Source organism: Melospiza melodia, chromosome 25 (genome assembly GCF_035770615.1).
Source record: "Melospiza melodia melodia isolate bMelMel2 chromosome 25, bMelMel2.pri, whole genome shotgun sequence".
NCBI lineage: Eukaryota > Metazoa > Chordata > Aves > Passeriformes > Passerellidae > Melospiza > Melospiza melodia.
The window spans coordinates 9,378,470-9,402,460 of NC_086218.1; the positions used below are offsets into that span (position 1 = coordinate 9,378,470).

At 64.9% G+C, this 23,991-nt stretch overlaps 1 protein-coding gene across 2 annotated transcripts; it reads left to right on the forward strand.

Annotated features, from left to right (window-relative positions):
- Positions 1–10,912: 10,912 nt before the first annotated feature.
- EFNA3 (ephrin A3) lies at positions 10,913–22,982 on the forward strand. 2 transcript variants are annotated; one of them, XM_063176500.1, is made up of 5 exons: positions 10,913–11,098; positions 18,045–18,334; positions 21,659–21,724; positions 21,859–21,936; positions 22,089–22,976. In XM_063176500.1, exons 1-5 carry the CDS (start codon positions 10,986–10,988, stop codon positions 22,208–22,210), a joined length of 669 nt encoding a protein of 222 aa, XP_063032570.1. In that variant the 5' UTR covers positions 10,913–10,985; the 3' UTR covers positions 22,211–22,976. The 2 variants fall into 2 exon arrangements, with proteins under 2 accessions (XP_063032570.1, XP_063032571.1); XM_063176501.1 differs by lacking the exon at positions 21,859–21,936 and having other exon boundaries at positions 22,089–22,982.
- The last annotated feature ends 1,009 nt before the right edge of the window (positions 22,983–23,991 follow it).

Sequence of the window (23,991 nt, forward strand, 5' to 3'; positions counted from 1 at the left end):
AGGGTTTCCAGGGGGCTTTACCTTGTGGGACCCCAATACAGGGATTCCAGGGAGTTTTACCTTGTGGGACCCCCAAGCAGGGATTCCAGGGGGTTGTACTCTCTGGGACCCCCATGTAGGGATCCATGGGGACAGCTATGCCCTATGGGACCCCCAAGCAGGGATTCCAGGGGGTTGTACTCTCTGGGACCCCCAGGCAGGGATTCCAGGGGACAACCACGCCCTATGGGACCCCCATGCAGGGATTGCAGGGGGCTTTACCCTGCGGGACCCCCATGCAGGCATTCCAGGGGTCGGTACCTTCTGGGACCCCCATGCAGGGTTTCCAGGGAACAACCATAACCTGCAGGACCCCTGTGAAGAGATTTCAGGGGACAGCCACGCCCTGTGGGACCCTCATACAGGAATCCCAGGAGCCTGTACCCTGTGGGACCCCCATACAGGGATTCCAGGGGGCTTTCCCTTGTGGGACCCCCATGCAGGGATTTGAGAGGACAGCCACGCCCTGTGGGACCCCCATACAGGGATTCCAAGGGGCTTTACCTTGTGGGACCCCCATACAGGGATTCCAGGAGTCTGTACCCTGTGGGACCCCCATATAGGGATTCCAGGGGGCTTTACCTTGTGGGACCCCCGTGCAAGGATTCCAGGGGACCATGCCCTGTGGGACCCCCATACAGGGATTCCAGGGGGCTGTACCCTGTGGGACCCCCATGCAGGGATTTGAGAGGACAACCATGCCCTATGGGACCTCCATGCAGGGATTCCAGGGGGCTTTACCTTGTGGGACCCCCATACAGGGATTCCAGGAGTCTGTACCCTGTGGGACCCCCATACAGGGATTCCAGGGGGCTTTACCTTGTGGGACCCCCATACAGGGATTCCAGGGGGCTTTACCCTGTGGGACCCCCATACAGGGATTCCAAGGGGCTTTACCTTGTGGGACCCCCGTGCAGGGATTCCAGGGGAGGCTGCCCATTGCACCACCCCTTCCCCAGACCCTCAGGGATTCCAGGGGGGGCTGCCCCATTGCACCACCCCTTCCCCAGACCCTCAGGGATTCCAGGGGGGGCTGCCCCATTGCACCACCCCTTCCCCAGACCCTCAGGCATCCCCAGGCAAGGCCGAGGGGATGCTGTGGGACCCCCAGAGCGGGTGCAAGCTCTGGGCCCTGTCCTTGAGCTGGCGTTGCTTGGTATGCAGGAGCTGCCACCAGCTTCAAATCCCATCGACTTCCAATGAGCAATGCCATCAATAACGGCTAATTGATGGCGCGGCCGCTCCAAATCAGATTCCCCGTCCCCTGAATCCAATTGATGGCTCCGCACCCCGCAGCCGCCGCGGCAGAAATTGAATCTATTCAAGGAATGGGCTCCATTAGCCCTTCCCTTCTGTCTCGTCACCCCCCCTGCCTCGGGCACCCCCTCGCCAGTGCCACCCACGCCAGCTGAGTGTGGGGTGCCCGTGGGGAGGAGTGTGGGGTGAGGATGTTGGGGCTGCCCCGGGTGGGTGGGAGTTAAGCCTTCAGAAAGCGGGAAGGAAAAATTGATCACCTGGCATGGCAAGCGATGGGGAATGGCGTTAGCAGCAGGGAGATGGAGAGCAGGATAAAGAGCCGTGTCGTGCCAGGGGCTGGGAGCCACAGCGGGCACCGAGGAGGGAGCACTGCGTGGCCGTGCCCACCCCATGGCCTGGCTCACTGTCACAGCAGGGATTGTGGCACTAGGATGAGCCTGCTGAGCACAATCCCTTTATTTCTGGCGTGTTCCCACTCCTGCAAGATCCCTCACCCGGCCACGCCGCCCCCACCCAACCGTGCTGTGGCCTCAAAGACCCCTCATCACCCCAGCACGAGGATAAAATCAGGTTCTGCAGCTGTCCCAGGGTGGCCAGGACACACAGGGGACACGGGGCACGGTGCCCCTCCCCGAGGGCTGGCAGGGGGGAGCACAGCCCCCCAAAGGGCAGCGGGACCCATCCCTGCCCGTTCCCCATGGGCGAAGGGCAACGGCGGCAGCGCCCACCGCGGAGCTGTCGAGAGCATCCCGGAGATGGGAAATGGCTCCGTGTCACCATGGAAACGGGGCCACCGGCTCGACATGCCGAGGGGACACGTGTGCCGAGGGGACAGGCACGCTGAGCCCTGAGGAGCAGGGCACTGGCGGCGCCAGGCATTGGGCACCACGGACTGGGCAGCGGGCAGTGGGCACAGCACCCTGAGAGCCCACCACCCACCTCGGGCCAGCTCCCTCATTACCCGCTCTCAGGGACGCCACCTCTTCGTGATGCCACCTCTTAGCGATGCCACCTCTTCATGGTGCCACCTCTTAGCGATGCCACCTCTTCGTGATGCCACCTCCTTGCGATGCCCCCGTGGCCGGGCAGCCCCGGAGCCCCGCAGCAGGGCTGAGCAGGGGGTGCAGGGGCCGGAGCCGCCGTTCCCCGAGCAGCCTCCCGATGATGTGCCTCGTCAAGGTTATCATCGAGCAAAACGCCCAGCGGGGGCTGGGGGGGAGCCGGCCCGCGCCGCTTAATTAACCGGAGCCGCACGCGCCGAGCCCGCTCCTGCCATAGCAATGAGGGCACGGGCACTGGCACTGGCACAGGCGGGGGCTGGCACATCCCACCTGCGTCCCCGGGCGGCTGGCAGAGCAGCTGGCCGGTCCCTGCTGCCAGGTGTGCCCGCTGCTGGGGCCAGGGTGGCAGTCGGTGTGTGAGAGACAGCCTGGCACCGGTGCAGGGGTTGCCTGTGCAATCACCGTTCCGGGCCAGGGCGGCTGTTTGTCCGTGCCTGTGTCCGTCTGTCCTGTCACGCCTGTGCCCTTGCACGCGCTGGAGTGTGATGTAATGCTGCTGGACAAGAATCCTGCTGGGCAATGTCAGAGCAGGGATGGGCAGGAGATGCCCTTGCTGCCAGCTCTGCTTGGAGCTGCCGCAGACCGAGGGCCTGCGTGGTCCCCAGTCTCTGCATCCCCGGGGAAAATGGTTAGGACTTCAACGTGTGGGTGCAAATGACACAGGGCACCACCCCAGCACAGCGTCCCTGTCTTCGGGGCAGCCAGACAATGAGGGCAGCTGCTGGGGCAGGTGCCCGCCCAGGGCAGCACCTCCCAAGCGTGCCCAAGTGGGTGCTGAGGCGCCCTGTGCCAGGGTTGTCACCAGGCTCACGGCCTCTCCAGCAGAAGGATGCTGTGGGGACGGTAGAGGTGGAGCTCTGGAACATCTTGGGCTCTGCTCCCCACATCCACCACGTGCCGTGCGCTCCTTTGATCCTCGAGCTGCTAACGAGCTTCCCTGGCAAAGAGCTCGCTGGGCAGGGCAGAGCCTGAGCTGCCTGAGCAGCGCCAGGGCAGCTCCTCGGGTGCCCAGGGACAGGGACAGGCCAGTCCCAGCCGCTGGCAGGAGGGCTGGCTGGTGTGGCCAGCCCGTGGCCAGAGGCAAGAGCAGCACGGGTGGGTGGGTGGGTGGATGCTCTTGAATTATTGAGCACAGGAGCACAAAGTGGCCGCGACAGCAACACCTGCATGGGGGGCACGGGGCCAGGCTCTCAGCCAGGCACGGGACCCCCAGCTGGCCCAGATGGAGCAGCTGGACAGTGCCAGGCTGCAGGGACACTGCACACACACCCAGGGTCCTGTGCCAGCCCCTCGGGTGGTGGCTGCTGGCAGCACAGGGCACCCCACGCCTGCCAGCACCTCCTGGTGCTCTCCTGGCAGTGCCAGCAGCACCTCCTGCCCTGTCCCCTGTCCAGCACCCAGCTCCCATCACCTGGCCAGCAGCACAGGCCTGGGGTAACTGCAGCCAGGGCAGGGAACCCCCATTTTCTCTGTGCCCCCAGCCCCTCTGGTGAGCCATTTCTGGTGAGCCTATGGAGGAAACCCCCATTTCTGGTGAGCCAGTGGAGGGAGCCCCCATTTTCCCTGTGTCCCCATCCCCTCTGCTGAGCCCCCATTTTCCCTGTGCCCCCAGCCCCTCTGGTGAGCCAGTGGAGGGAACCCCCATTTCTGGTGAGCCAGTGGAGGCAGCCCCCATTTCTGGTAAGCCATTTCTGCTGAACCCCCATTTTTCTGTACCCCCAGCCCCTCTGGTGAGCCATTTCTGGTGAACCAGTGGAGGGAGCCCCCATTTTCCCTGTGCCCCCAGCCCCTCTGCTGAGCCCCCATTTTCCCTGTGCCCCCGTCCCCTCTGGTGAGCCCCCATTTACCCTGTGCCCCATTCCCTCTGCTGAGCCCCCATTTTCCCTGTGCCCCCATCCCCTCTGGTGAACCCCCATTTTCCCATGCCCCCATCCCCTCTGCTGAGCCCCCATTTTCCCTGTGCCCCCATCCCCTCGGGTGAGCCCCCATTTACCCTGTGCCCCCATCCCCTCTGGTGAACCCCCATTTTCCCTGTGCCCCCATCCCCTCTAGTGAGCCCCCATTTACCCTCTGCCCCCATCCCCTCTGCTGAGCCCCCATTTTCCCTGTGCCCCCAGCCCCTCGGGTGAGCCCCCATTTTCCCTGTGCCCCCATCCCCTCTTGTGAGCCCCCATTTTCCCTGTGCCCCCAGCCCCTCGGGTGAGCCCCCATTTTCCCTGTGCCCCCAGCCCCTCGGGGTGAGCCGTTTCCAGCGCTGCATTATTGAACCCCCCCTGTGCCATGGCTCGCGGCAGGCGCCGCCTCAGCCCTGATGAATATTTCAGGCCCTAAAATCTCCTGCGCCTGCACGCTTAGCCCCGGTCCCCCCCTGCCCCCCCCCCAGCTCGTTGGCTCCTTTGTTTCCCTGCGCTTCTGCCCAGCACGGTGCCACCCTGCCCTTCTCCCTGGGGACAGTCACCCACGGCCTGGAATGGGACGGGAAGCAGGTGGGCACAGCGGGTGGCACAGCCAGAGCAGCCCCACACTGCCAAGCTGGGCGTTCCTAGGATGGTTCCCGTGCCCATCCCCAGCCCTCATTTGGGCGTGAGGGACTGCAGGTGCCCTGGCAGCATCACCTGGGATGGGCACAACCTCGGGCACAGCACATTGTGGGTCTGTCCCTGGCACCTCCCCGTTCGCTGCCCCCTCTGCCAGTGCTCCCAGATGCTGACTGTGGCGTGATCTGTGTGCGGTGGCAGCAGGATATCGATGCTGCTTGTCACTCCTTCATCAGATTAGCGTCATTTACACCCCCCCCTACACCTCGCAGGGGACACCAGGGTGGCACATGGCTGGGATGAGCAGAGCATGTTCCAGAGCCAGTGGGGAGCCAGGTGCTGCGGCTGGCAGCCACAAAACCCATCTCTGGTGCCCTTGTCCCTTCCCAAGAGAGCTGTGGCTGCAGTGGGGCCATGTGCCAGCCCTGCCCTACCCAAGCCTCCCACCCGGCACAGCCCTCACACCCTGCAGCACATCCACAGCAGCAGGGGACAGCAGCGAGGCCGGGGCTGCCCCCGGTGGATGATATTGGAGTGATCTTGAGGCCAGGAGGGAGGTTTGGAGAGGAGAGGAGCCGGCTGAGTCACCCGGTGCCGGCTGCTGACTCAGGCGCTTCCTGCCAGGTAACCTCCACTGCCGGCGTGGGCTGCTGGGACGAGGATGTGGCACAGGGGACAGATGGGACTGGGACAAGGATGTGGCACAGGGGCGAGGATGTGGCACAGGGGACAGATGGGACTGGACAATGATGTGGCACAGAGGACAGACGGGACTGGACAAGGATGTGGCACAGGGGACAGACGGGACTGGGACGAGGATGTGGCACAGGGGACAGACGGGACTGGACAAGGATGTGGCACAGGGGACAGACGGGACTGGACGAGGATGTGGCACAGGGGACAGATGGGACTGGGACAAGGATGTGGCACAGGGGACAGATGGGACTGGACAAGGATGTGGCACAAGGGACAGACGGGACTGGGACAAGGATGTGGCACAAGGGACAGACGGGACTGGACAAGGATGTGGCACAGGGGACAGGCAGGACTGGACAAGGATGTGGCACAGGGGACAGACAGGACTGGACAAGGATGTGGCACAGGGGACAGACGGGACTGGACAAGGATGTGGCACAAGGGACAGACAGGACTGGGCAAGGATGTGGCACAAGGGACAGACGGGACTGGGCAAGGATGTGGCACAGGGGACAGACAGGACTGGACAAGGATGTGGCACAAGGGACAGACAGGACTGGGCAAGGATGTGGCACAAGGGACAGACGGGACTGGGCAAGGATGTGGCACAGGGGACAGACAGGACTGGACAAGGATGTGGCACAGGGGACAGACAGGACTGGGACGAGGGGATGTGGCACAGGGGACAGATGGGACTGGGACAAGGATGTGGCACAGGGGCGAGGATGTGGCACAGGGGACAGACAGGACTGGGACAAGGATGTGGCACAGGGGACAGACGGGACTGGGACGAGGATGTGGCACAGGGGACAGATGGGACTGGACAAGGATGTGGCACAAGGGACAGACGGGACTGGGACGAGGATGTGGCACAGGGGACAGACGGGACTGGGACGAGGATGTGGCACAGGGGACAGACAGGACTGCCTGGCACACCACTCCAGCACCCAGGGCGGGCTAAGCTGGCAGAGTGGTGACCCCCTTTTCACCTGGGCTCACCCTGGCACCGTGGCTGCCAGCCGTGGGAGCCACGAGGAGCTGGTGGCTCTCACCTCCCGGCCGCCACCTCCGGGTGCCCACACACGCAGGGCGGGTGAGATTTGGCACAGCTGCTGGAGCCAGGGTTCCGGCCAACAGGCGCCTGGCGCCCAGGGCAGGAACCCTGCAGCTTCCTCCGGCCGGGCAGCGGGAGCAGCGGGGCTGGAGCCACGCACGGCTCCATGCAGCGGCTCCAGCAGGAAGCTGATTTCCTCTGACGGGCCTGGCACCGCCGCCTGGCACCGCTGCTCCCTCACTGGTGGCAGCTAACCCTCCTCTGCGAGGCCACAGAATCCAGCTCCACACCAATTAAGCCAGGCCGCTAATTAATGAACTTCTCCCGTGTCGCTCTGCGCGGTAGGGCTCGCTCTGGTCCTTCTGGTTAGACCTTGGTCTGTCTCCTCACCGGGGATTTGGCCACCCATCTTCACCTCCCTTGCATGCCCAGGCCCAGCCCCAGGATGTCCCCCAGAGCTGGGTTTTGCCCCCTGTCCCTGGGAAATGTGAAGGCTCAGCCCCCGTGCCCTCCCCGAGGCGATGCCCGCTGCGCGCTCGTCGAGGCGCTGGCGCGGCTCAACCATCCGTGAGGCCTCATTCAAATTTAACGCCTGACACGGGACAGAAAAGGGAAGGGGCAGGGACGAGCAGGGCTGCTGGGCACACGGCGTGTGCTGAGCGTGCCCCGGCCGTGCCAGCCTGGCAGGACAGACGGTGCCCAAACGGCATCGTGGAGCTGTGAGGAGCTGCCCCAAACGCCGCCAGGAGCCAGGACACGGCTGTGCCAGCCCTGCCAGCTGCCTGCTCCCCGAGCCAGGCCACGCTCCCTGCTTGCCTTTGCCTTGTTCTCGCCGTGTCTGGCTGGACACGTGCCGGCACCTGGCTCCCTCGGGCGGGCCGGGAGCCCTGAGCTCAGCGCGTTGGGCCCTGCTAGGTGTGGCTGGTGAATATTTCATGCCCGCGTTCGCCGAGCCCTTTCTTGGTTACACTCCTGCCTCCTCCCCGCGCTCTCACCGTGTTTATTTATTTAATGAATTATTTATCGGCTTCCCCCTCTCGCTCGGCTGGGCGCTGCCCCCTCCCCACTCCCCCCCCAGCCCTTCGTGATGATTTATTGAATGTGCCGGCTCTGCTCTGCGGTTGCGACATTCTGTCACAGGAAGCCGCGGTTAAACATCAACCCAGGCGGGCCAAGGCGGGTCCCCTGCCCCGCCGGCGACACGCTCCAGCCCCTCGGGGCTCATGGACGGCAGGTGCGGGGCTTTCCCCACCGCTTTGACGCCAAAAAACGATGGGCACAGCGTAGAGGAGACAGAGGGAGAACCAGGGATGCTCCATGCCCTTGCTCCGGACGGCTCAAGGCCTCACATCCCTCCAAGAGCCAAGCCACCAGGGTGTGTCCCCAGCCGTCCCGTTGTGCCAAAACCCGGCCAAGCCCCCCTGTGCGTGTAATTCCCGCGGGGCGATGACACCTGCGCACCCCGCGATGCTCAGGGCTGTGTTCTGCCCCCCCGGGTGTGTCCCTCCGTGTCCCTCCGTGTCCCTCCGTGTCCCTCGGTGGCGGGGGGACCCCCGTGGTGCGGGTGCTGACGGCGGAGCGCGCGTTGCCACGGGCGGGGGGGGGGTTTCCATGTGGAGGTGGGTGTTGCCATGGGTTTGCCGAGCCCGGGCGTTTCCATGGTGGCAGCGCGGTGCTCTGGGTCCTCCCTGAGGTGTGCGGCACCCTGGGAGATGCCACCGCTGCCGCTGCCACCTCAGCCGGGCCCCCCTGTGCCCTCCCGTGCCCAGCTCTCCCCCGCTGCCACCCCCAGGCTGCCAGAGCCCTTTTCCACGTGTTGTGTTTTCTTCACTTCACTTCTTCGGATGAATAATTAATAGAGGCTTTTTTTGGTCCTCCGGGCCTTTCCGTTTCCCCCTTCCCCCTTCCTGGCGGGGCTCTGGGCTCCCAGTGCCACCAGTATGGATGGGGAATGACTGGCACCAGGGGCCCTGCCCATCATCATCATCATCCTCCTTGTCCCCCTCCATGGCTTGGGGCAGCATCCACATGGCCAAAGGGACGCTGAGGAGAAATGGGGTGGCTCTCATTGCACACAGAGCTCCTGATAAAACTCTGGGGAGCCAGGAGAGCCCCCAAGTCTCAGCACAGGGCACCTGAGAGCCACCAGGCCCGCTGGGGACACGGGAACATGACATTTGGCACAGCACCACGCTGGCCACACTCACCACACAGTGAGATAACTGCTCCAGGAGCAGCTTGGGCCGGCCCAGCAAGCCCAGCCACGGTTTGGGAACCTCCTGGTTTCATTCCCGAGCTCCTCGAGGCTGCCAAAGCTGCAGGTGATGCACGATGCCAGCGCTGCCGGGGCACAGGCTGCTGGGCTGGGGATGGTGGGGCCACGTGGGAGCTGGGGGGGCATGGTGTGTGCCCAGTGAGCTGTGTGTGCCCGCTGAGTGTGCCCGCTGAGTGTGCCCGCTGAGTGTGCCCACTGAGCTGTGTGTGCCCAGTGAGCTGTGTGTGCCCGCTGAGTGTGCCCACTGAGTGTGCCCGCTGAGCTGAGTGTGCCCGCTGAGCTGTGTGTGCCCACTGAGTGTGCCTGCTGAGTGTGCCCGCTGAGTGTGCCCACTGAGCTGAGTGTGCCCACTGAGCTGCATGTGCCCATCCAGCTGTGTGTGCCTGCTGAGCTGCGTGTGCCCACTGAGCTGAGTGTGCCCGCTGAGCTGTGTGTGCTCACTGAGCTGTGTGTGCCCAGTGAGTGTGTCTGCTGAGTGTGCCCCCTGAATGTGCCCACTGAGCTGAGTGTGCCCGCTGAGTGTGCCCGCTGAGTGTGCCCACTGAGCTGAGTGTGCCCGCTGAGTGTGCCCGCTGAGTGTGCCCACTGAGCTGAGTGTGCCCGCTGAGCTGAGTGTGCCCACTGAGTGTGCCCGCTGAGCTGCATGTGCCCATCGAGCTGAGTGTGCCCACTGAGCTGCGTGTGCCCAGTGAGCTGAGTGTGCTTGCTGAGCTGTGTGCCCAGTGACCTGAGTGTACACAGTGAGCTGAGTGTGCCCACTGAGCTGTGTGTGCCCACTGAGCTGTGTGTGTGCCCAGTGAGCTGAGGGTGCCCACTGGGTTGCCCGTGCCCGCTGAGCTCCAAGTGCCCGCTGAGCTCTGTGTGCCCACTGAGTTGCGTGTGCCTGCTGAGCTCCAAGTGCCCGCTGAGCTGAGTGTGCCCACTGAGCTGTGTGTGCCCGCTGAGCTGAGTGTGCCCGATGAGCTGAGTGTGCCCGCTGAGCTGTGCATGCCCGCTGAGCTGAGTGTGCCCGCTGAGCTGTGTGTGCCCGCTGAGCTGTGCATGCCCTCTGAGCTGCACGTCCCCGCTGAGCTCCGCGTGCCCGCGCCGGTGTGAGCGTGCCCGTGCGTGCCCACATGTGCCAGGGCGCCGATCCCCTGGCACTGGGCTCTGCCGGGCGGCGCTGCTCGGCTGTTGCCAAGGGATCCCACTGAGGACGGGCAGCGGGAGCTGGCACTCAGCTCCATCCCCACACCCAGGGGAGCCCCCACATTCCCCTGGGCTGCCCCCAGGAACCTCCACCCCACAAACCCTCGGGGTGTGGGAAGAACGAGGGCCTGCCCATGTGGGTGGGCACTTGGCCAAGTGCTGGCTCCCGAGGGAGGTCAGGCCAGGCGGCAGAGCCTGGCACTGTGTCCGTGTTCCTCGGTGGCCAGGCTGTCCTGGCACATTGGCACACTCCCTCCCAGCCCGTCCTGTGCCTCCAGGGTGCCCAAACCCCTCTGTGAGCACATGTCACCCCCATGGCACTGGCAGCATCACTGAGAGGACCCTCTGGGGCGCTGAGCCCGCACCCACAGCCCCCACAGACCCACGGGGGCAGCTGCCCCACGGCCCGCAGCTCCCACCCACAGCGACCCCAATCCCGCGGGCACCCGGCCCTGCTGCCCCCAGCGTGGGTGTGCCCGGGAGATCCCAGTGGCACCGGACCCCGCAGGGACAGGCAGGGGCGCACCGAGGTGTGGGAGCACCCACGGGGGTCCCAGTGAGACCCCGATGGCAGCAGGACCCCACAAAGGTGACGCCCCCCGCTCATGGGGGTCCTGGCGCCACCCCGGTGCCACCTGGTCCTCCCGGCCCCGGTGTTTGCACCCGCGGGGAGCCGCAGCCCCGAGCCTGGTGCCGGTGCCGGTGCCGGTGCCGGGGCGGGCCCGGGGTGGCGGCGGGAGCGCGCGCGGGGGCGCGGCGGCGGCGGCGGGCGCGCGCGGGGCGGAGCTGGGCGCCGGGGCCGCGGGGCGCGGGCGGCTCGGGCTCGGTTCTGCCTCCCTCCATTCCCCGGCATCGCGGCGGGCTCGGGCGGCGGCAGGATGGCGGCTGGGCTCCTGCCCCTGCTCCCGCTGCTGCTGCTGCTACCGGGCCGGGGGCCGCCGGGGGCCCTGGGCAACCGGCACGCCGTGCACTGGAACAGCTCCAACCCGCAGTGAGTGCGGGCGGGGGCGCCGGGACCCGCACCGGGAGGCGGGGTGGGGGGGGCTGGAGAGGGTGGGGGGTGTCCCCGGGGCCGCGCGGGGTGGGGGGCGCCGCCGGGAAGGACGCGGCGGGGATCGCGCTGAAGGATGCGCCGGGGGCGGCGGGCGGCACCGGGACTGCGGGACCCCCGGTGCCGGCTCTCCTCGCGGCGCCCTCCCCGGCTGCCGGTGGCCCCCGGTGCCCCTCGCCCTGCCCGTGGAGTCGGGGATGGCTGCGGCGGCGGGGGGTGCAGCCGCCCGGCCGGTTCGTGTCCCCGCGGCCGCGCTGCCGGGCGGGGCTCGGCGGCTCCCGGTGGTGAGCACCGGGGGAAGAGCCCCCCCCGCCAGCGCTGAGCCACCGGGGGCAGCGGGGAGAGCGTTGCTGCCCCCGGCATCCATGTCCCGGTGCGCCGGGGCAGGGCAGGGCAGGGGTCCCGCTCCCCCCGCATGTCTGGGTGCGGGAGCGGCACCGGCGGCGCGGCGGAGGCGGGGGGGGCCCGACAGGTGCCTGCCGCCCCCCACCGCCTTTGCCCGGCAGCAGTGGCACCCCCAGGGTGGCTCCGGGGCTGCGGGGACGGCGCGGGGCGAGAGCGGAGGGCGGGAGCGGCCACCGGGAGCGAGGAGCGGTCGGGGGTCGCTGGCCTTGGCCGCCCAGCCCCTCCCTCACACCCCGCGCCGGGGCTGCCCTGCCCTCGCCGGCGCTCCCGCAGCCGGCAGCCGATGTGGATGGGGACGGCGTGGGCTGGATCCCCTCGGGAAATGGGGGCTGTGGCGCGTCCGTGGACCCCTCCACGGGGATCTGCGCCTGCTGCCATCGCCCACCTCTCGGTGCCTCGCTGGTGCGAGTGCCCAGGGGTGTGGCGGGGACACGCATGCAGCCCGAGCATCCTCTGGCTCCCGTCGGTGCAGGGGCTCTCCCGGGGCTCTCCCCCCACGCCACAGCCCTTTGTGCAGGGTGGGAGCAGCCCCGGCAGCCCCCTCCCCTGCCATTGAGATTGTGTCGCCAGGCGGAAGCTCGGGCCCCATAAATCGTGCGTGTGCGCGACGTGCCGAGGCGCAGCACAATGCCGAGGTGCCTCCACGCTCAGCATCCACCCCTCCGCACCCCCCTGCTCTCCCCAGACCCCCCTACACCCCCAAGCTCATCCCACAACACTGGCAGCCGTGCCACCCTCACCCTTATCTCTCCGTGACTCCCCCATGCCCATCACCGCCGTGACCTGCCGCTGCCCTGGCACCTCTCGGGGGACAGGGCGGAGGGGCTGGCGGTGCCCGGGCCGTGCCAAGGCAGGGGTGTCGCAGCCAGATGCCCGCACCCCCTGCGCAGGCGTGTCTGGCGCGGCCGCCGGCGTCCGGCTCAGGGCATGGGCGGCGCGGTGGGGGCGGCTGCGGCAGAGCCGTGTCCCAGGGACTCCCGAGCTGATATTTATTGTTAGGCAGTGCGGCAGCTCTCGGACGCAATTATAGCCGCACGGCAAAGTGTCTGGATTAGATAAATTATGGGGGGAATTAGGCTCCCTGGGCCGCAGCCTGCAAATCCCAGCAACCCTGCTGCAAGTGGAGCCATAAACAAGCCCAGCGAGGCCCTGGCGGGGCTCTCCGGGGAGGAGGGGGTTGCTGGCTGTGGGCACTGCTTGGGCACCAATTTATTGTGGCTCCTGCCATGCTACCCTGGGTACCCCTGTTGGTGCCCTCAGCAGGATGACAGGATGAGGGGCAGCACAGGGAGCAGCCCTGTGGTGCCTTGGAAGCAGGGGGTTGGTGGCAGCTCGGCCCCTTTGGCCAGGCAAGGAATGGTTGGGGGTGCCAGGAGGCCAGGAAGGGTCCCCAAGCAGGCAGAGCACCCCTCGTGCCATGGGGTTGGGGTGTGTTGGCAGAGCCCAGGGCTGGTGTGGAGGTGGGATCTTCAAATCCTGCTCCTGCTCGGCCTGGTTGTTGGTCCATCTGTGCATTCCATCCCTGATGGCAGCCAGCAGGCCCTGGGGCTCTGGGATGACCCTTGACTCATCCCTGCCCTCCACGCCCCCGGTCCCCGCCAGGAACAGGCCTGGTGGCATGGGACAAAGGTGCAGGACAGCCATGTCCACCCAGCAGCAGCTTTTGTGGGGCCTGTGACCCTGGGGTGACCCATTGAGCAGGGCCAGGGCTTCCTGAAGTGTCCCCAGACAAGCTGGGCCCTGGCATGCTGGAGGCTCTGTCCCTGCTGCGTGTCCCAGGTGCCAAGATGGGGACAGCAATTCATGGACGCCCATGGCCAGTACTCCTGACACTGCTGCACCCCAACAATCACCCCAGAGCAGGTTGGGGTGTACCACACTGTGCCACTGGCTGATTTTGGTGCTCGTGCTGAGGGCACTGGGTGCCATCGAGGGGGCAGAGCGGGGCAGAGTGTGGTGACACAGGGGTGCACAGGGTGCCTGCCTGTGCTGTGGGGGTCAGGGCCCACCTGTGTGCAGGGAGGTTGTGGCGCTTTGTGCAGGCACACAGCTCCCCCCAGCCCCGGCACTGCCGCCACGCTCACCTCTTCAGGGCGGCTTCTGTCTGGCCCAGGCTGTGTTGCAGGCAGCAGGGCTGGAGTGGGCTCTGGAGAGGCTTGGAGTGGGCCCTGGAGAGGGCTGGAGTGAGCTCTGGAAAGCCTCAGTGCTGAGCCGGGGAGGATCTCACCCAGGAGAGGAGCCACGTCCCTGCAGAGCGCGTCTGGAGGGGCCCAGGCTCCTCTGCAGCAGCCAAACCCCCACAGCAGGGCAGGGCCTGGCCAGGTCCCCCCACCCCATCCATGGGCACCAGCGGGGCTGAGGAGGAGTCACCCACAGCAGGAGGGACCCGCGGGGCTGGGGGCATCCAGCAGGAGGTGCTGGGCAGCTGTGCCAAGCCAGGGGCAGTTCTGTGCCCAAGCAGGGGCAGTTCCGTGCCCACCTGTGGAGCTGAATGTAGGGACAGTGCCAAAAACACCCTCCTAGGCTGGCTGGGGGGCTCGGCTAGCGCCCACCCCATCCTCTGCCCTGCAGGCTGGGCACACAGGAAGCCCAAGCACGCAGCCAACCCTCGGCAGGAGCGGTGCCCATGGGCAGAGCGGGCCGTGCCCCGTGAGTCACGGCGCCGGGGCGGCACCGAGCCCCGGCAGCACCGGCGGCGTTCCCGTGGGAGAAGCGGCCGCGGTGCCGGGGTGCAACAGGGCCGGGGCCACCTGCTCCTGCCCGGGCTGGTAATTGAGTCACCGGTTGCAGATTGATGGTTTAATTAAAACCCAATTAGAAACCTCATTGATCTTGTTAGCAACACGGGAAGGTGCCGGCTTTAGCCGGGATTTACAGGGATTGTACGGCCGTCGATAGCGGCGGGGGGGCACCTGTAGGGTGCTCCTGGAGTCCCGGCGAGCTCGGGCACGGCTCTCGCTGTCCCGCCGGGCGCTCCCCGCTCCCTCCACGTGCGGATCATCCCTCGCAGGGAGGTGCCCACCGGGGACACCGTGTGCCGGTAGCGCCCGCGCCTTGCGGCTGCGCCAGGCGAGGCCGGGGAGGGGGGGGGGGGGGGGCTGTGCTGTGGCTCGGTGCCACCCGTGTGCGTGGGCAGCGTCGCAGGCGCTGTCTGCCGAGCCAGCGCGCGTGTGCGCGGCCGTCTGGGCGCCGTGACTGTGCAGCGCTGCCTGCGTGGGGAGGGCTGCGCTGAGACCCCCCCCCGGCTCCCCCGCGCTGCGTGCGGGAGGATGGACGGGCGGGTGGTCTGTCTGTCTGTCCGTCTGTCCGTCCGTCTGTCCCTCTGTCCGGCCGCAGCGGTCGATGCGCCTTTGCCTCTCGCTGTGCTGCGGGGTGACGGGAAGGGGACTCTTAAATCAATGGCACTTTTTTTTGTTCCCCCGGGTGATGGATGGGCCCCCGGATGCGCCAAAAGGACGAAGCTACCGGAGCCGAACAAAGAGCTTGGCTGTGCTGGGGGCTGTCCAGTGCTGGGGGGCACCACATGGAGGACACACCACGCTGCCCTGCTCCTCTCACCGCTGGCACCACCACTGCGGGGTGCTGAGCCCGGCTCTGGCCCTGCTGCCCTCCAGGCCTCTCCAGCACCATGGGGATGAGTCTGTGTAGGGTGAGGGTCCCCATGGGGGTCCGGGCCCGCCGTGCCACCGCTGCCAGGGCGTGCTGCAGTGCACCAGGCGCTCCCCGGCGGTGTGGGAGCCAGCGTGCGGCACGCAGCCCGGATTTATGGCAGCAGATGGGAGCGGAGCGCAGCGCCCGCCCGGCTCACCGGTGCCTGCGGCGTGCCAGGTAGCCAAGGTGCCCACCAGGGTGCCGTCAAGGGTGCCACCGGCGTCCCTCCGGTGCGAGGCTGGTGGGCACCGAGCCCGGGGCCGGTGCTGCCAGGGGACATCCATCTGCCCAGCATGACAGGCTGCTGGAAGGTACCACCGCCTCGCCAAGCCCTGCTCTACAAACGCAGTCGTGCAGAAGTGATGCTGCCCGTTCTCCTCCCGCACTTAACCCTTCGGGCACTGCCAGAGCCCACCATCCCCACCGGCCACGCCGTGGCTGCCAGAGTTTGAGATTTGGAGGGTCCGTCCCAGAGCAGGGCATGGTGCTTCCCACCATGGAACTGGCAGGGACCAGGCAGCCCGTGCCTGGTCTGGGATGGACTGAGAAAAGAGACTGCTGGTGAGAAAAGAGGCAGGGTCCCTCTCTGAGTGTCTGTTCCTGCCCTTCCACCCCAAACCAAGGCCCACGAGCTCCATGGATGGTGCTGCCAGCAGATCTTGGAGCACTTGGGCCGTTGCACGGAGGGATTTGGGGGTATCTAGAGTTGTTGCTCTGCAGTGGCTGTGCGGGAGGAGCCAAGCGTGGCAAGGACATGGTGTTGTGACCAAAGCCGCTGCTGGGCTCACCTGGATGTGCCTCAGGCTGTGCTGGCCCTGTGGCTCTCCCCGTACGGGGCCATTCCTCAGCTTTTGGTGATGCCCGTGGGAGTCACTCCCGTGGGTGCCTTGCCACGCCAGCTGTGGCTCCTGCACCCTGCCATGGGTGCTGCTGTCGCCCAGCCCAGGGGACGCTTCGGTGCCTCGTTAGTGAGGCTGTTTATCAGCAGGCACACTTCTTAATGAGCTGCGCCTTAACGAGCCCCATCCTGGGCTCCCGGAGGGCTGCTCCTCAGCACTGGGTGCCCCAGGAGAACGGGGGGTTACCTCTCGCCAGCACCCCGTGACACAGCGTCACTCGTGACACTTCTCCTAGTCCCTCTGTCCCACAGCACAGCCGTGGGGAGCCCCAGCTGCGGAATGCTCACCCCGGCGTGGAGCAGCTGCTCTTGGGGTACGCCAGCGTACCCAGCTCTGCGTCCCGCGTGGAGTTAATTGCGATTTTCTCCTTGGGGCCATTTCTTTAATAACAAGCCTTTTTCTCCCTCCCCCCCCCGCGCTCCCCCCTTCCCACCACATCAAAGGGGGAAGATGAAAGGTCCCGGCTCCCGCTCAGCAAGGGTGGCTGCCTCAGCACCTTCCCGGCGGAGCACTCGCCGGCGGCTGCCGGGATGGGCTGCGGAATAGCGGCTGCGCAGCGAGGGAGGGGCGGCGTGGGGCTGCGCTCCCCGTCCCACGAGTGATGAGCTCTGCCATCAGCTTTTCCCCCCCCCCTCCTGTTGCCCCCCGGTACCGGAGGCAGCGCTTCTTGTCCCCTCCGCGTTTTGCCTCCCGACACCCCGTTCTGTCTCGGTCTCGGAGCTCGGCTCCGGTGCCGCGGGCGCTGGCGGAGCGCCGGGGCTTCTCCAACAGCGCCGGGGGCGATGGTGCAGGGTGGGGCGTCTGCACGCGTAGCCCTGCCCGCTGCCTGCCCAGCCCTGCCGCGGAGAGAGACCCGGGGAACCGCTGGGCTCGGGGAGGGGCTGCGAACCCCCCCAGCCCCGGCCGAGCGAACCCCGAGTGATGCTTTGGGGGGCGCACGGTGCGGGGTTTGCCCTGAGAAATGGGGAAAGGGCCGGGAGTGGAGCTCCACTGGGGATCTCCACGGCCACGCGTGCGGGGGATGCTGCTGTCCGTGTCCTGCGGGATGCGGGTCCGGTCAGGCTCCGGTGCCGAGCCAGCTCCGGTGGTAATTAATTGGCAGGAGCAGCGGGTCAGCGCGGCGGCGAGGATTACCGCGGGCCGGGATTTCCGCCGGGCGCGGATTAGGAGCCGGCGGAGCCTCTCCTGAGTGGATCTGAGGGGATTGCGTGCTCCTAATCAATGTAAATGAGGCTCCCCCAGGGCCACCCTTTACGGCATTAAGGAACTAACGGGATTAGCCGGAGCGGGGTGAGAAATCCCGGCTCCGAGCTGCGGCGCGTGCCAGGGCCCTGGTGGGCGGCAGCGGTGGGTCGGCTCCAGGCTGCTGGAAATGGGGAATGCCGGGGAATTCCGAGGAATTCCGGGGTCTCCCGCACGCCCGCGGGCTGTCCCGTGGTGAACGTGATGCCCGAGGGACCCTGATGCCCTTCTGGGTGCGTCTGTGCGTTGTCTCCTCTTTGAGGCTGTTCTTGTATGCCCATCCCACCCGTACGTGTGGCTTGACACCCGTCCCGTGCCCTCCAGGATGGGCATTCTGCTCCATTGTGAGGCTCAGGCCGTGTCATGGACTTCACACAGAGCTCGAACAGGGGCCACCGCTGCTCCCAAGAGTTCTCATCAGAGAGAGAACCCTGCTTGGAGATGTGCAGGGCCTCCCCAGCGCTGACCTCCCGCCCTTCTCGGGTGGCTTGACACCCGTCCCGCGCCCTCCAGGATGGGCATTCTGCTCCATTGTGAGGCTCAGGCCGTGTCACGGGCTTCACACAGAGCTCGAACAGGGGCCACCGCTGCTCCCAAGAGTTCGCTGCAACCTCATCAGAGACAGAACCCCGCTTGGGGATGTGCAGGGCCTCGCCAGCGCTGACCTCCCGCCCTTCTCTCCCTTGCAGCCTGCGGCGGGAGGGCTACACGGTGCAGGTGAACGTCAACGACTACCTGGACATCTACTGCCCTCACTACAACGCCTCGGTGCCCGAGCACCGGCTGGAGCAGTACGTGCTCTACATGGTGAACGCGGAGGGCTACCGCACCTGCAACACCAGCCAGGGCTTCAAGCGCTGGGAGTGCAACCGGCCCCACGCGCCGCACAGCCCCATCAAGTTCTCGGAGAAGTTCCAGCGCTACAGCGCCTTCTCGCTGGGCTACGAGTTCCGTGCGGGCCAGGAGTACTACTACATATGTGAGTTACTACAGGTGTGAGTGCTGCTACGTGTGTGAGTGTTACTGTGTGTGTGAGTGCTGCTACATATGTGAGTTACTACAGGTGTGAGTGCTGCTACTTGTGTGAGTGTTACTGTGTGTGTGAGTGCTGCTACATATGTGAGTTACTACAGGTGTGAGTGCTGCTACGTGTGTGAGTGTTGCTATGTGTGTGAGTACTACTACATATGTGAGTTACTACAGGTGTGAGTGCTGCTACATATGTGAGTGTTACTATGTGTGTGAGTACTACTAGATATGTGAGTACTACTACATGTGTGAGTGCTGCTACGTGTGCGAGTGTTACTATGTGTGTGAGTACTACTAGATATGTGAGTTACTACATATGTGAGTGCTGCTACGTGTGTGTTACTATGTGTGTGAGTGCTGCTACGTGTGTGAGTGCTACTACATATGTGAGTTACTACAGGTGTGAGTGCTGCTACATGTGTGAGTGTTGCTACAGGTGTGAGTGCTGCTATGTGTGTGTTACTACATGTATGAGTGCTGCTACATGTGACTGCTGCTATGTGTGTGAGTGCTACTACATATGTGAGTGTTACTATGTGTGTGAGTTACTACATGTGTGAGTGCTGCCACATGTGTGTTGCTACATGTGTGAGTGCTGCTACATGTGAGTGCTGCTATGTGTGTGAGTGCTACTACATGTGTAAGTACTACTACGTGTGTGAGGAGTAATACGTGTGATTTACCATGTGTGAGTGCTGCTACATGAGTTACTACCTGTGTGAGTACTGCTACATGTGTGAGTGTTACGACACGTGTGAGTTACTACATGTGTGAGTACTACTACGTGTGTGAGGAGTACTACGTGTGATTTACCATGTGTGAGTGCTGCTACATGAGTTGCTACATGTGTGAGTACTGCTACATGTGTGTGTTACTACACATGTGAGTTACTACATGTGTGAGTGTTACTATGTGTGTGTGCTGCTACATGTGTGAGGAGTACTACATATGTGACTTCTACTGCATGTGTGAGTGCTACTACATGTATGAGTGCTACTACATGTGTGAGTATTACTACATATGTGAGTGCTACTACGTATGTGAGTTACTACATGCGTGAGTGCTGCTATGTGTGTGAGTACAACATGTGTCAGTGCTGCTACATGTGTGAGTGCTGCTATGTGTGTGAGTGCTTATACAGGTGTGTGTTACTACACGTGTGAGTGCTGCTGCATGTGTGAGGAGTACTACATGTGTGAGCGCTACTACATGTGAGTTACTACATTTGTGAGTGCTGCTACACGTGTGTGAGTGCTGCTACATGTGTGAGTTACTGCACGAGTGAGTACTACTGCATGTGTGAGTGCTACTATAAGTGTGAGCGTTACTACAGGTGTGAGTGCTACTATATGTGTGAGTTGCTACATGTGCGAGTGCTACTATGCGCGTGAGTGCTGCTACACGTGTGAGTACTACTACGTGTGTGAGCAGTACTACGTGTGATTTACTACATGTGAGCGCTGCTACGTGTGTGAGTGCTACTACATGCGCGTGAGTGCTACTACATGTGTGAGTGCTGCTACGTATGTTAGCGCTACTACATGTGTGAGTTACTACCCGTGTGAGTGCTGCTGCCCGTGTGAGTGCTACTACACATGTGAGTGCTGCTACATGTGTGACTACTACTACACGTGTGAGTTACTACATATGTGAGTGCTACTACGTGTGTGAGCGCTGCTACACATGAGTTACTACCACATGTGTGAGTGCTACTCCGTGTGTACGTTGGGCACCAGGGCAGGACCCCCACACAGCCCCCAAACCCCAGGTCCCACCCCAGTTGGGTCCCCTCAGGTCCTCCCACCCCAGCTGGGTCCCCTTTGCGTCCCCCTTGGCCGATTCCCCTGCACCCCCAAAACTGTGCAGCTCCTTCCCTACTAAGAGTTGGAACCTGGAGCTCTGGGAGGGGTTGAAGGAGCAAAGGGACAGGGGGAGGGGGTGTTTCCATGATGCAGGGAGCAGATCGGGGTGTGGGGGTGTGGATGGGGGTGCCAGGGCATGATGGGGTGCTGGAGGATGATGATGGAGGATGCGGGATGCTGCTGCAGGATCGGGGTTCAGGGGCAGCTGCTGCAGGATTGCAGTGTTGGTGCCTGACGCTGGTGCTGGGTTGGGATGCTAGAGCTGATTGTTCAGGCCTGGGGTGCTGCTGCAGGGCATCGGTGCAGGATTTGGGGTGCTGGTGCAGGATTTGGGGTGCTGGTGCAGGGCATTGGTGCAGGATTTGGGATGCTGGTGCAGGATTTGGGGTGCTGGTGCAGGGCATTGGCGCAGGATTTGGGGTGCTGGTGCAGGATTTGGGGTGCTGGTGCAGGATTGGGGTGCTGGTGCAGGGCATTGGTGCAGGATTTGGGATGCTGGTGCAGGATTTGGGGTGCTGGTGCAGGGCATTGGCGCAGGATTTGGGGTGCTGGTGCAGGATTTGGGGTGCTGGTGCAGGATTGGGGTGCTGGTGCAGGATTGGGGTGCTGGTGCAGGGCATCGGTGCAGGATTTGGGGTGCTGGTGCAGGATTTGGGGTGCTGGTGCAGGGCATCGGGGCAGGATTTTGTGTGCCATTCATGCAGGATTTGGGGTGCTGGTGCACGGCATTGGTGCAGGATTTGGGGTGCTGGTGCATGGCATTGGTGCAGGATTTGGGGTGCTGGTGCAGGATTTGGGGTGCTGGTACAGGGCATTGGTGCAGGATTTGGGGTGCTGGTGCAGGATTTGGGGTGCTGGTGCAGGGCATCGGTGCAGGATTTGGGGTGCTGGTGCAGGATTTGGGGTGCTGGTGCAGGGCATCGGTGCAGGATTTTGTGTGCCATTGGTGCAGGATCTGGGGTGCTGCTGCAGGATTTGGGGTGCTGGTGCAGGGCATCAGGGCAGGATTTTGTGTGCCATTGGTGCAGGATTTGGGGTGCTGGTGCAGGGCATTGGTGCGGGATTTGGGGTGCTGGTGCAGGGCATCAGGGCAGGATTTTGTGTGCCATTGGTGCAGGATTTGGGGTGCTGGTACAGGGCGTCGGTGCAGGATTTGGGGTGCTGGTGCAGGATTTGGGGTGCTGGTGCAGGGCATCGGTGCAGGATTTTGTGTGCCATTGGTGCAGGATTTGGGGTGCTGCTGCAGGATTTGGGGTGCTGCTGCAGGATTTGGGGTGCTGCTGCATTCCCCCAGCCCGGATCCCACCCCTGGGCAGTTCCAGCCCCCTCTCTGTCCACACCCACCCAGCCCCGGGGTGCCGGCGTTGGGGTCCCTGCCACGGAGCCCCTCTCAGCGCGTTCTCTCCTTGCAGCCACGCCGACACACAACCACCGCCGGGCCTGCCTGAAGATGAAGGTGTTTGTCTGCTGCGCCTCCAGTAAGTACCCCCGTGCCCGTCCCGGGGGCGGCGAGGCTGGCCCGTGGGTGCCCCCGTCCCTCCTGAGGGGTGGCCGCATGTGGGGGGCTGCAGTGCAGGGGCAGTGACCCCCCGTCCCCTCTCTCCCTCCACAGCGTCGCACTCCGGGGAGAAGCTGGCGCCCACCCTGCCCCAGTTCACCCTGCGGCCCGAGGTGAAGATCGAGGACCTGGGTGAGTCAGGCACAGCCCCCCCGACCCCCAAAGCCGTGTCCCCCCCTCACCCCTCTCCTGCCGCCGCCCCTTGGGCAGCCCCAGCCACGGGGTGGGGGTTCAGAGCCGCCCTGCTGCCCTCCTCATCCTCTCCTTCCCCTCGCCCCCCACAGAAAACTTCAACCCGGAGATGCCCAAGCTGGAGAAGAGCATCAGCGGCACCAGCCCCAAGCGGGAACATTTGCCCCTGGCCGTGGCCGCCGCGCTCTTCCTCATGACGCTCTTGGCCTCGTAGCTCCCGGTGCCCGCGGGGGCCCGGCCAGCGCCGCCGTGCCCCCCTCCATCTGCTGCCCCTCGTGAGAGCCTCGGAAGCACGGCGAGAGCACCGGAGAGCGGCGGGATCACGGCAAGCAGCAGCGGACCGGCAGCTCCGCAGGGATGCGGCTCCTCCCGGCGTCCTGCCCGCAGCCTCCCCCCCGGGGCTGCTCCGTGCCTGGGGGGGCAGCGCCGAGCCCCGATGCGAGCAGGGACCCCCGGGGCCGGGCAGGCTGTACATACCCATATAGATCTATACATACTGTACAGAGAGCGACTACAGAGATATTATATCTATTACTGTACCATAGGCAGCGGCGCCGGCCCCGGGCTGGCTTGTACATAAGTCGAACGTGTTGGATTTTCCTCGTCTTCCGTGAAGACCCGACCTATGCAAACGCACAGACACTTTTTGGGGAACAACAAAACAAAACAGAACAGAAAAAAAAAAAAAAAAAAAACCATTCTCGATCTTTTTTTCAAGTGCTTTGGCTGGTGATTTTCATATTCTGCTCTTAGTCTATTAAAAAAAAAAATTAATAAAAGGATAAAAAAAAAGGGATCCCTGTCACGGTGGCGTGCAGCACTTCCAGCCCCTCGGAGGGGTCCCAGGGGGGCTCCGGCTCGGACAGGCGCTCAGGAGAGGGCTGATCTCCACCGTGCCACCCGCCTTGCCAGGCACACCAGGCTCGGTACCGCTGGCAGGGGGACGCAGGGCACTCCCCACCGACCCTCCCAGCGCCGGCAGGGACGCGGGGCTTCCACTGTGGTAAGGTAAGGGCAGCGCGGGGACCCGTGGCACGCAGCCCTGGGGGTGCTGGGGTGGCCTTTGGGAGCAGCAGATCCTTCCCTGCGCGGAGAGAGCACACGCGGGGCGCTGGCAGCGCCGTGGGAGCTGCGGCATCGCGTCTGGCTGTGCCGGGCATGCCGGCTCCTGCCTGCTCCGGGGGGATCTGGCACAAACTGGCGGCTCCTGAGGGCTGGGGATGCGCCCTCAGCTCCCCCCCAGCACCTCCAGCCAAGGGGATGTGGGAGCTGGGTTGTGCCTGGGGTGGGGTCGCAGGTAAAGGGGGTGTTGATGGGGTGCCCAGACCCCCACAGACACAGTGGGGCACGCGTGGGCTCCTCACCCTGCGCCCTGCCGGGTTTTGTGCGTTCAGTGCCCCCAGAAAGGGGCAGCAAGTCTCCCCGCAGGGATGGGGGGCTGCGAGGGCCCCGCTCCCCTTCGGATTCCTGGGGAAGGGGAGTCCTCCCAGCCGCAGAGAGAGCGCAGCCGCTCTCCCCCACGCAGCAGGCGCTGCTGGGCGGTGGCTGTGGCTGGGGCTGGGTGTCCCGCCGGCCCGGGCTTGTCCGGGTGCGGGAAGAGCGGCCGAACCCGTCAGACGGGTCCTGGGAGCTCTCCCAGAGGCGCCGGCTTCGCCACGTCCCCGCCGCGCCCCGGCAGGCCTGGCCCGGATGGGGCTGAGCTCCCTGCCCGTGGATCCCATCCCGAGGTGCCCAGGTGCCACCAGCGTGGCATCATTACCCACCCAGGGTGGGCACGGGGTGGGTGAGGCAGCAGCGCTGCCACTGCCAAGGGCCGTGTCCGGCCGGGTGCTGATTGCCAGGGCTGGCCGAAGCACCCGTGCCAGTGTGGTGCCATGCTGGTGGCACGTGGCACAGCGAGCCTGGCACAGCTTGGGTGGCCAGTGCCCTGCGGGGGTGTGAGAGCTGGAGTCGCTGCCCTGGCACAGATCCCTCCTGCCACTTGCCTCGACCCTG